We start from the raw sequence: 17,975 nt of genomic DNA, 5'->3' as shown, positions 1-17,975 counted from the left end.
TAGCATTTTTTCTTTTGTTTCTTCACTTTGCTACTTTTATCATTTTTGGATTCTTATTTTAGGATTTTTTCTTTTGTTTCATCACTTTGCTTACTTTTATCATTTTTGTATTCTTATTTTAGCATTTTTTCTTTTGTTTCTTCACTTTGCTACTTTTATCATTTTTGGATTCATATTTTAGGGTTTTTTCTTTTGTTTCATCACTTTGCTACTTTTATCATTTTTGGATTCTTATTTTAGGATTTTTTCTTTTGTTTCTTTTTGCTTCTTTTATCATTTTTGGATTCTTATTTTAGAATTTTTTCTTTTATTTCTTCACTTTGCTACTTTTATCATTTTTATATTCTTATTTTAGTATTTTTTCTTTTGTTCCTTCACTTTGCTACTTTTATCATTTTTGGATTCTTATTTTAGGATTTTTTCTTTTATTTCTTCACTTTGCTAATTTAATTAATGATTATTTTAATTTCTCTTTTCTTATACTATTTTTTTTGTACAATGCATCAAAAAAGGTGAAACCTTGATATACAATTGAACGCCCTACACGCGATAATGATTATAGAGACTGTCTTTGCCACTCAGTGCATCCACTACTCAGATTCCGATTATATTTATATTATCCTAAATTTTATTTATATTATAGCATGTTATAATGCATGATAAATAAAGTTTTATTATTATTATCGATATTATTTGAAATTGTGTTAATGCCTATTATAAGTTCCAATATCTTTTATTTTCCAAAATGCTTTATTTCGATATATGTTGATGATTAAAACCACACGATTAAATTTTAGGCAAAATTAAAATGACAGAAAGATTTGAACCCCTTTTTGACATATCTCGCATCTTACTTAATATTATTTTGGCTAAAATTTTTATCTATCGTGTTTAAAAATCGAACTAATATTATTTTGAATAATTCATTTCTTGAATAGTTCATTCTTTAAAATCAACGATAGAAGATATAAAATATCATTTACAATGATTCCTTTATTTGTTTACATTGTAAACTGCTATTAAAATATCATAAGTCTTATTTTCACTTACATTTTATGGTTTTCATAATTGGTCTATAAATTATTGAATAGTATACTAAAATAAAAACTCATATAGCAAACTAAAGGCAGAGCGAGATAAAGCCATTCACGGGGTAGGAATGTTAACGGGATTAACCTATCAACCCTTGAGTATGTAGACTTTAAATTTTGGGTGAAAATATATTTTTATACCTAATTTCTTATATTCGCTTTTTGGAAAACTTTCTATGTTCCTTAAAGCTATAGCTATTAAATAAAATTCATCCCAAATTTATAGCTATTATTTGTTTTATCCGAATACGAATATATTTATTCGATTCGAATAATCGAATGAAACGAATTATTCGGAATATTTAATAAATTGTTTTTAATAAATCTAACATTTGTCATTTCTATTTGATGACCTTCCAATCTGACAGGTAATGTGTTTATAAAAAAACTAGCACTAATTTAAAATCTTTGAAGTGAAAATTAAAGAAATATTTAATTTCTATTTGCTGTATTTTTATAATCTCATAATAAATTATATTAAAAATCGATGAAAAGACTGCTTCAATCATTTCAAGAGCATTATAAAATGTTAAGGCAAAACAACACCCCCTCTCAGTCATTATAATAGGTTTCATTCGCACCTAGGGAATACCTACTAAAATGGAACATCAACTGTTTGTGAACGACTTTTCTTAGTTGGAACTAATTTGTTGTCAAAAAATCGCATGTCATATAAGGAAGAAAATATAAGAAAAACTCTCTGTCTTAAAAATTGGATTAGAATTGTGAAATAAATTAATAATATAAATTTTAATTTTGTTTATAACTTGATTACATATTTTTTATCATCAGATTATTGATTACATATTTGTTATTAATTATTATAATCATTTTTCTGTTTGAAATCAAATTTGCTAAAAAAATTTGGTATGATATATTTTATTAAGAAAATTAACTTCAATTATTCGAATAATTCTAATCGAATACAAATGGTATATTTTATTATTCGTACGAATACGAATAGTAAATTATTCTCGTTTAAACGAATAGAATATGAATAATGCACTATTCGATTCGAATCCGTTTTTGAATAGGCCTAATCTACACCATATAATAAGATATTGCAACTCGGACCATTAATAAATAGATTATATGTTATTTGTAATAAAATTTATAAATTGTCGGAAATAGGGAGATTAATTGAAATGTAGAATGTGCAGTGCATAAAATGGGCACATTCAAAATAAACTATTTTTGGATATAATTTTGTACATTCCGGTATTGTATTTATTATGGGTATGGGGCAAAATGGAGAACATGGCACACTTCAAAAAATTAATCACAACTCCTGAGAGCTGCACTTTTTTTAATTTTATAGATGAGAGATAAGACCGGGGTTGTACATTTGAACGGTCAAATGGATGGTTAATTGATCTATACGGTCAATTAATCTATCTTTGACCGGTCAATTGATCTATATTTGACCGGTCAAATATGGTAAAATTCAATAGAATGTTTTTAAGACAATATTAGCTTTATTTTATATCTAAGAAAAAAAAATTCTATGTGTACTAAATTATATTTTTCTAAATTCTATTAATGTTTAGCTCTATTCAATATTATCATCTTTAATATATTTAATCAATCTTAGGTTAAGATATGCTCTTACCAATTTTCTGATTGTCGATATCTTCAATCAATTTCTTTTCTACATTTGAATACTACCTCAAACGGTTGAATTTCTTTATGAAAAAGAAGCATTAGAATTGTTAGTTTAATGTTTAAGGTAGGCAAAGCCCATTCCAACAATTAAAACGAACCTACAAAGCCTTCAAATTAACTAATTCTAGGAAAACATCATGCTAAACATCCAAATATTTTTAATCTTTAAAAAAAATGTGTAATCAACACAGTATAATTGTTAAAAATATATTCGGGATTTTTTTTTATAAAGAAAAAGAAAAATAAAAAATTTTGATTAACTTATGCATTCATTTTAAACTCTAATTTTCCCAATTTATTTTCGTAAATTTCAATCCAAAATGTCTTATAAAATCATGGGACCTTCTTTAGAAAAAATGAGCATTGTTTAAAAGTAGTGTCATAGTAGCTATATATATTGTCTATTTAAGTTTATGCCAAAATTTGTGGCTCTAATTCAAATTAAGTATAAAATATTATCTCAACAATTATGAATCCAATTTATTTTATATAGTATAGTGTCTAATTATAATTAGACATCCCATCCTTTGTGTTCTTTTAAATTTATTCCTTCCATTGTTCATGCAAAAGTGTTCTGCCTGCTGTTTATCTTTATCAAATATATAAATAAAAAATTTTTTATATAATTTCTTTAAAATTATTTTCGATTTAAAAAATATTATGTTTATCAAATACTATCCGATCATTGTATTAGCGTTTGTACTATTACAGGTTGTTTATGGATTGATTAGGAAGAATGATAATTGTAAGTAGTATATATTCTTTTTAAATTAAGCGTTCTTTAAAATGGTTGGCAGAAAACTTAAGTGTGGTCTTTTGATTTTCCCCAAATAGAGGAAACGGACACAACTCAAGATCGATATTGTATCGGTATGAGGTTTGCATAACATACTATTTTATAAGTTTTGGACAGATAAATTGGTGATATTGTCAATCGTAAATAAAAATATACAGCAATTATCAATCTTAAGGTTTATAAAAAATATTTCGTTTTTCGAAATTTTACACAAAACACTTTACATTGTTATTGTTGTATATTATAATCAGGGATTTAAAATCCCTAATTTAACCTTTACCGATGATAACACTTACCATTTACTTATTCTAAACCAAACCAGAATTGAAAAATTGAACCTTTTGATATTTCCATTCTTTTTAGGGTTTGACTGAAAATCAATAATTATTATTTTCATGAACGAACAGTTATTTTTATCTGAATTTAAACCTGAACCGAACCGATATTAGTTACGGTTTAGATCACTGATATAATATTATAAATATCTTTAAATTTTATTACCTACATATTATATATTTTAGATGGAAAATTAGACTGGTACTCTTATAAGGTAAGTTTCATGATACAAATTTTACTCCTTGCATATATATTACTGCTGAATAAAACTATAATATTCTTTCGTTAATATGATTGTTTACTAGCCGAAAGTTTCTTATATTATGATTTTTTTTTTAAATAACCAAATGAAACTCGTAAATAATTTAATAAGAAATTTTTCTTTGTAATATTAGGTGTTTTATGACATTTGTTATTATTCTATAAAAATGGGAGGATAGCCGCATTGAAGATTTTCCTTGGGGAGGGGGTGGGGATTAGTACCTTTTACCTATAAATATTATTGGATAAATTTTAGTCTGTTTTTAAATCCTTTTGTTAAGTTACATTTTTATGAAATTGCATTTACCTTTTTTCATCTTCTAAAAAATTTCAAATTAAAGTCATTTAATTTTTTTTTGAAGCATTCATTTTTGTGGAGGGGGGGGGGTGCAGGGGAACTGTAAGAATATTAATATATTTTTTTTATTGAAACTATATTTACGATAATTTGATATAAGGACATTCTCATCTTGTCTCTTCCTATAAAGGAGAGTGTTGTTTATTTAAGGAAGAATAGATTTAAAGGAAATAAATAGTTTTTGATAGCAATATTTTACTATAGACATTAATTATGCTAAATTTTAAAAGGATAGCAATTAAGGTAAAAAGTACACGGACTAAAGATATAAAGATACTTTATCATATTAGAGAATAGGCTCAGATTGATAAATTTTTCAGAATTCTGACTCATTTCTAAAGCATTTTTTTTATGCGTTTTGGGGAAAAGAGTTATTCTAAATCTTCACCTATTTTTCGCTAGATAATTTAATTAAATAAATATTAAATATCTTCCCAATTCCCCATATACATTGAATATGGAGCGGGGATTAAAAAATTTTAATTGGGAATAATTAACAAGGGAATACACTAACTCAAAAGAAAGTTCACATAATATTATTTTCTTTTAAAATAGAAATCCCGCCACAGACGCCAACCATGCACATGGGACACCTACGCCTTATGCGACGGAAATAGCCATAGAAGAATATCTTATCCTGGATGCGAGTAAATCGTCAACTTTATTTGTTTTTAATATTATATATCTATAATAATTTTATTTTCCAAAATTTCACTCCTTTAAAATTACAAAAAAAAATGTATAGTCTAATTAGCAAGCGACTAATTTAATATAGAAGTTGGCGCGATTCGACGCCAAATAGATAAAAAGATTTCAGAATGTGCTGGGCAGTACAGCCTGTACAATGTTTTACGGGTAAGGCCGGAGAAAAGATATTGTAGGTCGATCCGAAAAATTGAACTTTAACAGAACTTTTACCCGCACCAACCCTCTATTCTGATATATATTATACAAATTTAGCCTATCCTATACAACTATTTGAGTTGAAAATATTATACGAACTAACTAAAATACTCTTTATTCTTTAATTTTGATAGAAGATTCGTAGATTGCAGAGTTTCTAACAAACCCATCATGAATTGTGGACAGGGCACACTATTTAACCAAAATTTGCAAGTGTGCGATTGGCCTGATAATGTAAAGTGTCTTTGCGTTCCAGCTTAAAACATTTCATTATAATTATATTATTATTTACATTTATATCTCGCAAATTGCAATTAATGTGAAATGATTATTATACCTTTATAAAAAAAAAGTCTTGCTACTGTCGAATTGATGATATTGAATATTTATACATCCAAACAGATTGTCAACCATTTTGATAATGATTCAGTTTAGTTGGGAGAAAATATCACAAAGCTATAGGTTCGATTCAGGTTAGTTACGGATAATTAAATTTTAAAATCATTATTTTATGTATTAATGTAAGGTAACTATATATAACTATAAATAATATTATTTTAAGATAAATATAGATGAATAAAACACAGTTTTAAATCAACCTATAATGTTATTGTTAATTTTTATTTGCATATCATGCTTATAATTGAAATATCATCTAAAATATCTTAGTCCAATCTGTGGTGATATAATATATTTCCATCCTGAAAATAATCTTTCATCCGAAACGTATGTAGCTGAGACAGCCTATTATCAAGCGCGTAAGCAGAAATTCGGTATGGGGATAATTAATTTTTTTTATAATTATTTCAGGAGTTAATTAAGATTATCTTAAGTTTCAGAAATTTATTAGTACTAGTGATTATAAATTTTGCCAATTTCTAATACACCTAACAAATTCAAATATAATTAATTATAAAATTAAATATATATATCTGAATCTCCATAATAAATCTCGAAGAAGAACCTTGTAAAAACAATATAAATTTTTAAGATTTGATATATTAATTTTAATTAAATTTTAAAAATAATAAATTTGGAAATATAGATACAATAATATTCTAAAGGATTATTGCATGTATAAAAACTTACAAAGTATTCTGAAAAAAATATGGTGTATAAAAATGGGGAAGATATCATTAAGTATATTATAAATTTATAATGCGAAATTCAATCTTATTTAGGAATGAGATAATTTTTCTATGATTTTATCAGTACTTGGTGCAATCTTCCTATTTATATTAAGAAGGGCTAACCCATTCTTCAGAGGTAGTAGTTCTCATTTCTCAAGTATGGTTTTCCTTGTTTTTAATTCCTAACGTGGATAGGGGGTTATTTTGAGTCAACAACAGCCTAAGGAGATAGAATAATAACTGTTTTTTTTAAATTAATAGTTAATCCATCTTCACCGCTATACGATTTAATATGTCTAGTATGTTAGAAGTCATCTCTGCTGATTTAATTATGATTATATGCATATGAATTAATATAGTGTGTCAAGTTTAACTTATCAAGGGAGAATACGTAAAATAGTTTGAAAGTGATAAAGTATCGGAAATGATTTTAATAAAACCTGAAAATATGAATTTTAAAATTGTCTAATTTAGATAAATTTATTTATAAATAAAATTATTATCTGTAAAAGATTCTGCTTTTGGCTCTACAATGACAAATAATTTATAAAATTCGTCTAATTTTCTTATTTTCGAATATAAAGTTTTCAGCTATTCTCATAGTCTCGATCAAATGGATGTCATTTTTTATTTTACTTTAGTTTTGTAATGAAAATGTTTTGAATGATTTGAAGAGAAATTTTAAAATAATAGTTAAATATAAAGCCAAGGGAAATTTGAAATCGATATCAATTTAGTGTATTTATTCTGCTGTGAATTTTATAAATATATGTAAACTGGAATATATATGTAATTGAAGGTAGGAATGATTAAATTGAAAAATAAGCTGCCATCTGAATATTTTGGCATGGGGGATGAGATATTTGTCTCCTGCCCCACCCACTATGTACACCCCTGAACCAACCCTATATAATATGTGATATAAATATTCTACTATTATGCTAATATTTTTAATGGTTTTGTGTTATGAAAAAGATGTTAGGAAGAAATCTATCTAATGTAATTAGAAATCTAAACTTACAAGACATTCCTGCAACTTCCTCCAAACTGTTAAACAATTTATTGCAGATACAGAGGTGTCAAGTGGTCTAAAATTATAGGGAGGGACTTATATTAATTTTAGTTTATGGTCTTCAAGATTTTTCGATTCTCCTCTCTGAGAAACTTTATAGATAAATAAATATCGAACTCTAGAGTTCCGCAATTTCAACAAAATTAAGGTCGTTTCAATAAAATTATTAAATTTTTTCCCCTCAAATAGTGAAAAATATAAAGACATCGCTAACCATATAATGGTAAATATAGCAGATTCGAGATTATCAATAAATTGCATGTCAACTTTCTGATCTAATAATGCCTCAGTGAATTTGGTAGAAACAAAATGTATTTACAGAATTGAGTCAGCACAATGTTGGTTGCGATATGTTCCTAATACCTGCCATCGATAGAATTTTAAAATTTTATAAACCTTAAAAAATATATTTCTTAAATAAAGATTATAAAAGTTGTCCTAACATTTTGAAAATTTTTTTCAATAATAGGCAGAGGTATATTTAGGATTGATTTCACATGTAGGAAATCTACTACATGCTGTTAATGTGCAGTTGCAATCAGAAGAATCTTAACAAAGATTCACAAAATTATGCAGCAGATGAATTCATCTTTACAGTTAAAATTTGACAATAAATTTTATGGCGCCATTGATAAAACTATATTAAAATGTTTAAATATTTTAAAAATATCGATAGACATTGATGTCTTGTTTGAGGAGATTGTAATGCTCTCTATTTTTGATTTACAATGTAAAAAATATATTTATTTTATGCGACTGTATAAATAAGATTTTATAAAATATAAAAAAAATATTGAAAATTAAATAGTTATAATGTAAATTATATTTTATTTGAGATTTAAATAATGGAACTAAACGTTTACCGTCGTTATTGAGATATTTATAAATTCCTGGCATGACATATTATAAATTTGTTTAACAATTAGCTCGACTGTTGTAGTATTATATTTAAATTATTATTACAATAATGTCAAGGATATATTGTATTTTTATATGAAAAAGAAATGATGTCAAAGATATATTGTATTTTTATATGAAAAAGAAATGATATCAAAGATATATTGTATTTTTATTATGAAAAAGAGATAATGTGAAGGTTGTAATTTATTTTTATTTGAAAAAGAAAAAAATGTTTTTTAGTTAATTTTTTTCGCCTAAAAAAGAGGATTTTTTTTATAAGAGGAATTTTTTTATGTAAATTTTGGTTATAGAGAGTATATTATAGAAATAAAATTATAAGAAGTCTACAAAGTCGGCCTCTAATGTTGTTAAAGCAATCCGATTTCTCTCCTTTTTCGAGGCAGTCCTCATCAGGCTAAAAATGCGCTTGGATGAGGCATTAGAATGAGGTAAGGTGAAGACATACTCGCATATTTTTTCCATGCATGGGGATTTATTGTTATTACGAAAAAATTCAACCCATTTCTCTACTTTTAGTCCATCTAACTTTTCATAAAAAATAGAGAGAATTACAATCTCCTCAAACAAGACCAATGTTTTTCAGTATTTTTAATATATTTACCAAATTACAAAAACTATCAATTGATGGTTTCTCCAAGGTCATATTTATACATTACATTTGTAAATAGAGTTATTAAAATCAAATTTTGATTGCAAATATTCTGAAATTGTCTTAATAAAAATATTTGCTTCATTTAAAAATTAATTAGAGTAATATTTGAACATTTTAATATGATATTTTTAGCAATAGCGCTATAAAATTTATTATCAACTTTTATGTAGAGATGAACAGAGCTATAGCATGATTTTGTAAATCTTTATTAATAAAGAATATTCTGAATATTAACTGCATGAAGTAGATTTCCTACATGTGAAACTACAAATATGCTTCTGCCATTTTCTAATCCAATAAATTTTTCAAAATTTTTGGACAGCTTTTAAAATCTTACTTAAAAAGTATTTTTTTAAGGGTTTGTAAAATTTTAAAATTCTATCGATGGCAGGTATTAATGATAACCACCTGATAAGTATATATCGCAACAACTCACACCATTACAAGTCAGACCACTCCACCAACTCTTTTAATTCATTATCTCTTTTAGTTGATGAACTAAATTCGTTAAAACATTTTATCACAATTATTTCGACACCATAGATAGTATATTTATTGTCTTCTTGCAAGAATCATGTTGTATATGGCATATACAGCCAATTGGTATTTAGTCATTATGACGCTGCCTCAATTAGATAAATATACTTTGGTTTTTGCCAAAATTTACGGAGGCATTATCAGCGCAGATAGCTGACATGCAATTCATTGATAACCCTGAATCAGCTATATTTACATTATGTGGGCTAAGCTACATAGTTGGATTTTTCACTATCCGAGGAATAAATTTTAACAGTTTTATTGAAATTTTCTTATTCTAGTTGAAATAGCGAAGGATCAAAAGAAATGTTTTAATATTTCCCTTATTAGATGCATCTGTTAGAATTGCATATAGATGCCCATCTTTCAAATCATCTAGAATTGACCTCTAGGATTCAGATACTAAAACCAAATAAGGTTTGCACTTATATTGGAGTCATTAAATATCCATGGGAAAAAGATTCGACGAACATTGTGATGATGTAGCTCTGTGAATGTTGAACTACATGATAGGTTTATACGATTTCCGCAGCTGTAGTTGCATCTGTATTATTTATTATTTTTGGAGAATAGTTTTGTATTGCAATCGATGTTGATATACGATATATTCCTCTGTACTGACTTATATGAATGAAATGATGATGATTTATTATTGGATAAAAATAAAACAGGATAAAAAGAAATTTATAAATTAGACATGTTTTTCTAAATATTTAAAATTTATTTTAAAAATATAAAAATAATGAATTACTGTCTCTCAAAATTATTATTTATATATTAAAAACGTTAAAATACTTTTTAAAAAATTGCTGGAGAAATTAAAAAATTGCGGTAGATTTTTGCTGGAGATTTCCAATTGCGGTAGTTTTGCGGGAGAGAGATGTCTGCGTGTAAACCAAAAAATTGCGGGAGTCTCCCGCTAATGGGGGGAGACATGGCAACCCTGGTGACAAGCCTTAATATCTTTATGAAAATGTTAGCTTGTCTATTAATCTAAATCTGGCTCATCTAATATAGGTTAACTCTACCCTATATCAGTCTTATTAAACCCTAAAACTTGAATGTAGCAATATAAAAATCAACGTTTTATTGCTAAATATTTTAAAATAACTAATGGCAGATCTTAGAAGCATTTTTCGAAAGTAATATTAATTTTTATGCTATGAATGAGTCGGCAGATGGTGAAATCAGTTCACAAAATTTTAAAAACATTTTTTGGAATACTGTTTTACGTTTAAATATAGGCATGGAAAACAAAAACTAAGAATTTTAAGTAAATAATACCAGCAATATGTGCTTTACAAGTTTGCGGTTATTTTTCCATTCTGCAAACTCAGAGGCTAAATGTCAAATAAACCTATCCTCTCTTTTAATTTTCTAAAAGTATGTACAATAAAAATTAAAGAATAAACCTGTTATAAAAACCAGTACCCTATCACAATCAAAACCAAAACTAGCAAAATGAGTTCTATTCAAAAATACAAGGAAAATACAAGGAAAGGAAAATAAAAATTATAATCTGACAAAATTCATAAATAATTCCATCCTTAATATGTCAAAAATTACATCAGAAAATGATAATCAACCAAATGTAACTATAATTACTTACTTTATATCCTCAATCAAATCAAAAATCACCCATACCTCCTATCATTTAAAAATGAATTATTTAATTGGACTTGTGCATGAAATCTGCAAAATAAGTTTGAAAATATAATCTTCCTGAGATATCACCTGCCTGAAACAAAGTTCGTCTAGAAATGATTATATCACAACATTTGGAAACTTGACTCAAAATTTGAGCATATATCAATCTGATTCTTATTGTGCTGGGTGAACTTTGCTTAATTTCCAAATTATTCATCTGTAAAAAAAGATAAACAATATAACTCAGGGAACTCTAGACCTGCTAAAACAAAACGATTTCTAAAACGCGTTGAAGATTACTGAACATGTATGACACATAATAATGATAACCCCTAGAGACACACATAAGAAACAAGTATTCCATAATCGTTACCGTTGACGGCTAAGAGAAACTCAATTACGATTATCTTTGAAAGGAGGATTTTGATTTTTTATAATTCCGTAACCTAAAATTAACTTTTATTTTTTTTTGGTATTTTTTTATATTAGAGTAACTTAAATTTTTAATTGTTTGTAGAATGATCATAAACTTGATTTTGATCAGTGTAATGCAAAATTCTATAAAAATGAATTTCTATATCTTGATAAATTCGGATTGGGGACAAATAATTTTTATATCGGGTTAGGCTTTTCGGGACAAATATAAAAAAATTTGTCTAGGATAGGACTCAAATTTTTTAAAAAATTTTCAGACTTGGTCTAAAAAATACGTTTCAATGCAGATCAACAGTGGACACTATGTCGTATTTAACATATAAGTTTAGCTATTTTAGAAAAAATATAATTATAAAAATATTTAGAATTATTTAGCTAATTATTTATAATGCATGTATGGCAAATTAATGTTATAATAAACATGTTAATTATAATTTGAATAAAATTTGATTTTCATTTTTCTTTCATGAAAATGATTGCATGAAATATTTGTGTTCTGGGAATTCTATTAGCTGTTAAAAATCTATTCTTGAAATTGGTTTTCTTGCTTATATATTCAACTTTTCTAACGAATATATTAATGAATCTCCGGGACATTAATTCTCCCGCAATTAAATAAATTGATAAATGTCAGTATATGATTATCATAAAGACGTTGCTGACTTTCTCTAGCAGGTAACTACTTAGTAATACCCCTAAACTATCGCAATTTGCCATGTGCAGTTGAAAAAATAATATTCAGCTTTGATACCAAATTTATCCTCACAGCTTTATAGGTTAAAGTGTTTTGTTTTATACTGAGTAACCTCTCGCTTAGAAAAGTATAAAACTATTGAAACCTTTGCGTCAAGAACTGCAAATTTTTTGATTAATTGATATACTAGAATTAACTTGTATTATCCACGAAATAACCCGTCGAGATCATAACATATTAATTGTGTTTTAGATTTCTTATAATGCTTCCAAATTAAGGAGCCTTGTGTTTTTATAATAACATAGTACAATTTGGTAACATTTTTTTTGTTTTTTAATATTCAAAGAAATGTCAAATAATAGGAGTTTTTTTTAGGATTTTAGTTTTCATATAATTATAGTTTTCATTTTATAAAAATAAATTATTATATTAGATAAACCATACAATTAATTTTAACGTGCAATAGCTCATGGCTCTATTCGTCAGATCTTAGGATTTTATACAAATATTAGAGAGTATAATATCTATCTGCGAAAGAAATTTAAAAGGAAAAAAAATTTTTAAGCTATTTCCGGATTTTGGTAATAGACTTATTTTCAATAAAATAAATTATATATCGTATTAAAAGGCTATTCTAGAGCTATATAATTAAATTTAAATTAGTATTTATTATAATTATTATTGAGACATTTAAAATTTGAGTGTATTTTCAAATTTTGGCTTATATAAGGATGGACATATTTCAAAAAGTAACCGATTTGAAAAGTAAAACTTTACATTTTTACTTAGTAATATAAATATAAAATTTTTTAAAATCAGGGGGTCGAGTTTAGAATCGATCTGGTTGATTTAATATAAAAGCAGCCTATCCATAAATATATGTACATCTCACATATGATTGACATATATGCCATCCCCTATTTTATAATAGACTCCAAATGGAAATAAATATAGTGGTTCGAGAAATTGTATACAATCTTAATGATTGTACAAATGAAAACAATAAAAATAAAGCTGATGGAGATAAATCAATATATTATTCATCACATATATGGCCTTGTTCTCCAGTTTTATCGCAATATATAGTTTTAAATGATGTGGTAAAGAATAAAAATATTTTAGAATTAGGTTGTGGAACTACAATTTTGCCATCAATATTATCTTATAAACTTGGAGCTAATATTATATTGTCTACAGATAGCTGTTTTAAGTTGCATAATCAAAATGATTTAAAAAATTTGTGTTATTTTTATAAAAGTTTTAAATTTTTCTCAAATTACTTGAAAGATGGCATATCAAAGGGAATTACAGAGAAATATTCTGATCTTCAGGATATAAAAATAAATGCAAATATATTTCAAAAAAATGCATTATATAACTTAGATGCAAACAATATTACTCCATATTATTGTAATACTTTCTCTGATTTTATTAAATTGTCACATAATTTTCTTAGAAAATCTTTATATTTAATGCCTTTAATTTGGGGAGATATATTCCTAAAATTAAATGATAAAAATACAAATGATGAGACAAGTGCAAAAGAAGAGAACCACAAATTTGATGTAATATTAGCCTCAGATATCTTTTATGATGGGGACAATTATACTGATATCATGTATACATTAAAAAATTTAGCATTAGGTAATAAAAATGTGCAAATATTTATAACATACCAACGTAGAGATTCAGAGAATTTTGGTTATTTTTATAATGGTGTTTCACGCCAACTTGCCCATTATTTTGAATATTGGGGATTTTTGTATGAAAGGATAGAGTTAGATGAATCACTATACAATAATATAGCAGGTTCTAATTTACCTGGAAATCATGTAATTGATTTATATCGCCTGTGGATTAATGATAATTCATAATATATATTTATTGTTCCTTATTAAATAATCTGTACATATTAAGATTATATCAATATCTTATAGGAAGTTTTAAATAAAATGCCTTCCAAACTACAGCATTTAAAGTATTTTAAACTATACCTTTCTTTTAATAATGTAACTAAGCAAAAATATTTAATCAAATGAATACATTGAATGAATTCCCTGTACTGTATATAAAGCTTTTTATGGGACTGCATATCCTCTTTTTAAACAAGTACTTAGGGTATAAGCTGAAAATTTGTGTAAAAATGACATAAAATTTATTTAAGTAACAAAAGACATGATAGTTTTCTTTATTTAAAAAATATAATTGACCTATGTACTGAGCTAAATTATAGACAATCTCACGTCAATTATATTTTTAGGAATGTCGATCCTTTAAAAAAAGAGGACCATAATTTAGATCCTTTTGCTATTGGTCTATCTTTCGAAGGAAAAAATATTTTTTTTACTTAACATAAGATAAATAAATAAAATAATTTTATTATTAATAAATAACACAAATTTAAATGAGACCATAAAAAAACTTAATCTGCAATTTAGAGTTATAGCGGAATTCCAAAATTACAATTTCTAGCATTTTTTTATTAACCTCATTGCAATTTAAATCCAAAAACAATTTTTATTAACAAAAGTTTATATCCTGGATCTTAATTTTTCTTTTTTTTGAAAAGAATAGGGTTGAGAAGATGTCAGATTCATTTGATCTCATTTTGTTTTATTCTTATTTTTATATCGAGTTCCTTTGATACTCAAATTAAAATCTTGAGTCTGAGGTAAAATACAAAAAGGTAACAATGGCCCCTACATTTTCTGAGCGATGGAAGCAGAATTAGAGATCTCCAAAAGTTAGCCCAGCCTGAACGGGCTTTGGACTGGGCCGGACCTATTTTTTTTAAAAAAATCGGGTTCGAGCTCAGCAGGACCTAATATTTTTTTAAAATTCGTTGGGTCGGACTTTGGAAATTTTTTAATATATCTAAATTTATAAATTTTATGTCAAATTTTTAAATGAAAAATAAAAATATTTGATTATATTTATTGAAACTACACGCCATATATCATTTATTTTGATTAATTATAAAAATTAATTCCTATATTCAAATAAATTCGGGCAGGGCCAGCAAAACTCTAGGGTTGGCCGGCAAATTTTTTAAAAAATATTTCGGGCCGGGTTTGATAAATTAGACCCGATGCAGATCACTAAGCAGAATACCCTCTCTTAAAAGTACCCCTCCTCTGAAAAACAAGTGATTATTCTTTGGCAGTACATGCAGTGGTAGGAAGGAATGGTTAATAAATATTTAAAATTGATAAATTAGGGAAAGCAGAAATTTTTTAAAGTAAAATAAACGAATTCTAGTTTGAATCATAAGTCTCAAAATCATCAGAAGAAGATAAATAATATATTAATATAAATATTTTAATAAAATAAATTTACGATTCTCCGTATTTGACAAATCTTTAGACATTTTTTCAAAAACATTACCTGAATTTAAATGGTAAATTTCACAGAATATCATTAACGAATGTCTTATCCGCCATTCCCTTTCGTGAAAACAAAATCAAAAGGCAGATTTCTCCATTTCATCCTTGTACCTTTGAAAAAACATTCACAAATTCAGTGTTATTATCCATTAGGATTAAAAAATAATATAAGATAATAATTTAAATTATACTTCTCAAACTAATCAGGCAATCTTTTGTCAATTGAATTTGATATATTGCAAACGCTATATACTTCGAAATGGTTTGCAATTTTGTACAAGCCAGGCTTGTTATCAACAATATTTTATCTAAAACACAAAGTGATAAAATAAAATAAAAATTTTCTATTCCAAAAACAATAGAACTCGCTATGGTAGAAGTGGCAAAATCTTCAGAATCCTTTAAATTTTTCAAAGCTGCCATCAAGATATTATAAAATACAAAAATTTTTACAATAGCTTTATATGATGATAGCTAGCCTTTATAAATGTAAAATAAACATTTTAAATCTAAACCAATAAGATACTATCGAGTGGTATTCTTGATGCGTAAAAATCGTTGCGATTTTGTTAGTACATCACTTTGACATGCTTTGAGCATTGGATATCTTTTCACACCATTGAAATACAAGTCAATCTAGTCTAAGATCTCTAAAAGGTTTTTAATGCATAATTGAACAATGATTAGATTTAATCGTGACAATACCACCAAATAGCTGCCTTTGAGATCTCAGCTCTAATCAAAGCTTGTCCTATGATCCTTCCACTCATGTTTAAGGCAACATCATAGCTTTGCCCAACTATGAATTCGAGGGGAATAATTTCTTTCTAATGTAAAAGAACTGTTACAAAACCAAATAAGGCTTTATATTTTTATTTCCATGTTCATAAACTATATCTTGTTCTTTTATCAACACGTTTCTTCTTAGCATTAGCCTGAATTTGGCCTGATTTTTTTTTAAGTACTTAAGAAAATATTCATTTATATTTTTCTAACATATATTCTAATAAAAAAAACTTAGGGCTAAAGACTAAAATGATTGATCATACGGATGTCAAATAAATGTAATTAAAGTATACAAATGTTATCTGCTATAATCCTTAATTTATAAAAGGTGACACATGGGGATATTATTAAATACAAGCTTACTAGTCATAACCAGAGGTTCGAACCGATCCCAAGCCCAGAGCAGTAAACCCGGGGTTTTTTAAAAAAAATTGAATCTGAGCAAAATCTGAACATTTTTTTTCTAAAAACTCGAACTGAACCCGAGGTATTTTCTAAACCCGGGTTCAATTAGGTTAACTGAATTTTATATTTAAAATTAAATATATGTGTATAATTACAAATATTAATAATTTAAATGAGATTTTTTAATTTATTTAATTTTAAACGTATAATAAATATTATTATAGTATTACTTGTTAAGATTTGAACAAAAAGGCATCTTGTTAATTTATAGAGTCAGATTAAACCCATATCCACATCTGATGATAATAATTTGGGTGAAGTTATTGTACAAGATGATTTAGAATATTGATAAAGCTTAAAGAAAGGCAGGATAAAATACTTAAACTCAGATAAAAGTATTGAATGATAATTACTGTATGGTGATTTTAAAGGATTGGATAAGAAGAAAAATATTTTGTATTTTTGGGAGTCTGCTAAACTGCAGCACCCTGATTTTTATATTTTATGAAAAATATTTTTTGCCTTTCCTGCAACCCAAATTAATTTATCATATTTTCATATAAATATATTTAATATAGGTTAACATCGAAAGATCTTTAAAAACTCTTTATAATACGTCTCAATAAAATTTTTTAATTTATAAATTACTATGCTTTGTATTTTAAAATATGCTTTGTATTTTATAATATATTTTGCTAATTAATAAAATAAAAAGTTTATACCAAAGTAATGCCTAGTATTTTAATTATGATATAAATACCATTGTAAATTTTTTTATATACAATTCAAATATTCCTAAACACAAGCTCGGGTTCAAAAATATTCCCATGAACCCCCATATAAATCCCTATGAAAGATTTTTGAAAATATTTTAAATATTAAAAAACTTATTTATGATATAAAATT

The 17,975-nt window shown here is 26.0% G+C and overlaps 2 protein-coding genes across 3 annotated transcripts; both read left to right on the top strand.

Annotated features, from left to right (window-relative positions):
• Positions 1 to 3,362: 3,362 nt before the first annotated feature.
• On the top strand, positions 3,363 to 5,776 carry LOC135926294 (uncharacterized). Of its 2 annotated transcripts, none has more exons than XM_065462104.1 (4): positions 3,363 to 3,498; positions 4,071 to 4,099; positions 5,060 to 5,151; positions 5,545 to 5,776. In XM_065462104.1, the coding sequence occupies exons 1-4, from the start codon at positions 3,414 to 3,416 to the stop codon at positions 5,666 to 5,668; spliced, it is 330 nt and encodes a 109-aa protein (XP_065318176.1). In that variant the 5' UTR covers positions 3,363 to 3,413; the 3' UTR covers positions 5,669 to 5,776. The 2 variants fall into 2 exon arrangements, with proteins under 2 accessions (XP_065318176.1, XP_065318175.1); XM_065462103.1 differs by having other exon boundaries at positions 3,366 to 3,498; positions 5,542 to 5,776.
• Positions 5,777 to 13,433: 7,657 nt separating this feature from the next.
• On the top strand, positions 13,434 to 14,394 carry LOC135926718 (uncharacterized). Its single transcript, XM_065462650.1, has one exon. It carries the CDS (start codon positions 13,434 to 13,436, stop codon positions 14,367 to 14,369), a length of 936 nt encoding a protein of 311 aa, XP_065318722.1. The 3' UTR covers positions 14,370 to 14,394.
• The last annotated feature ends 3,581 nt before the right edge of the window (positions 14,395 to 17,975 follow it).

Source organism: Gordionus sp. m RMFG-2023, chromosome 3 (genome assembly GCF_954871325.1).
Source record: "Gordionus sp. m RMFG-2023 chromosome 3, tfGorSpeb1-WG-v2, whole genome shotgun sequence".
In the NCBI taxonomy this organism is placed as follows: Eukaryota; Metazoa; Nematomorpha; class Gordioida; order Chordodea; family Parachordodidae; genus Gordionus; species Gordionus sp. m RMFG-2023.
This window is presented reverse-complemented; position numbering and strand designations above follow the sequence as displayed.

Coding starts and splice junctions, on each gene's coding strand:
- LOC135926718 (XM_065462650.1), top strand. CDS start 13,434: ATGGAAATAAATATAGTGGTTCGAGAAATTGTATACAATCTTAATGAT.
- LOC135926294 (XM_065462103.1), top strand. CDS start 3,414: ATGTTTATCAAATACTATCCGATCATTGTATTAGCGTTTGTACTATTA. Junction 3,499..4,070: donor GATTAGGAAGAATGATAATT/GTAAGTAGTATA, acceptor TATATATTTTAG/ATGGAAAATTAGACTGGTAC. Junction 4,100..5,059: donor TAGACTGGTACTCTTATAAG/GTAAGTTTCATG, acceptor CTTTTAAAATAG/AAATCCCGCCACAGACGCCA.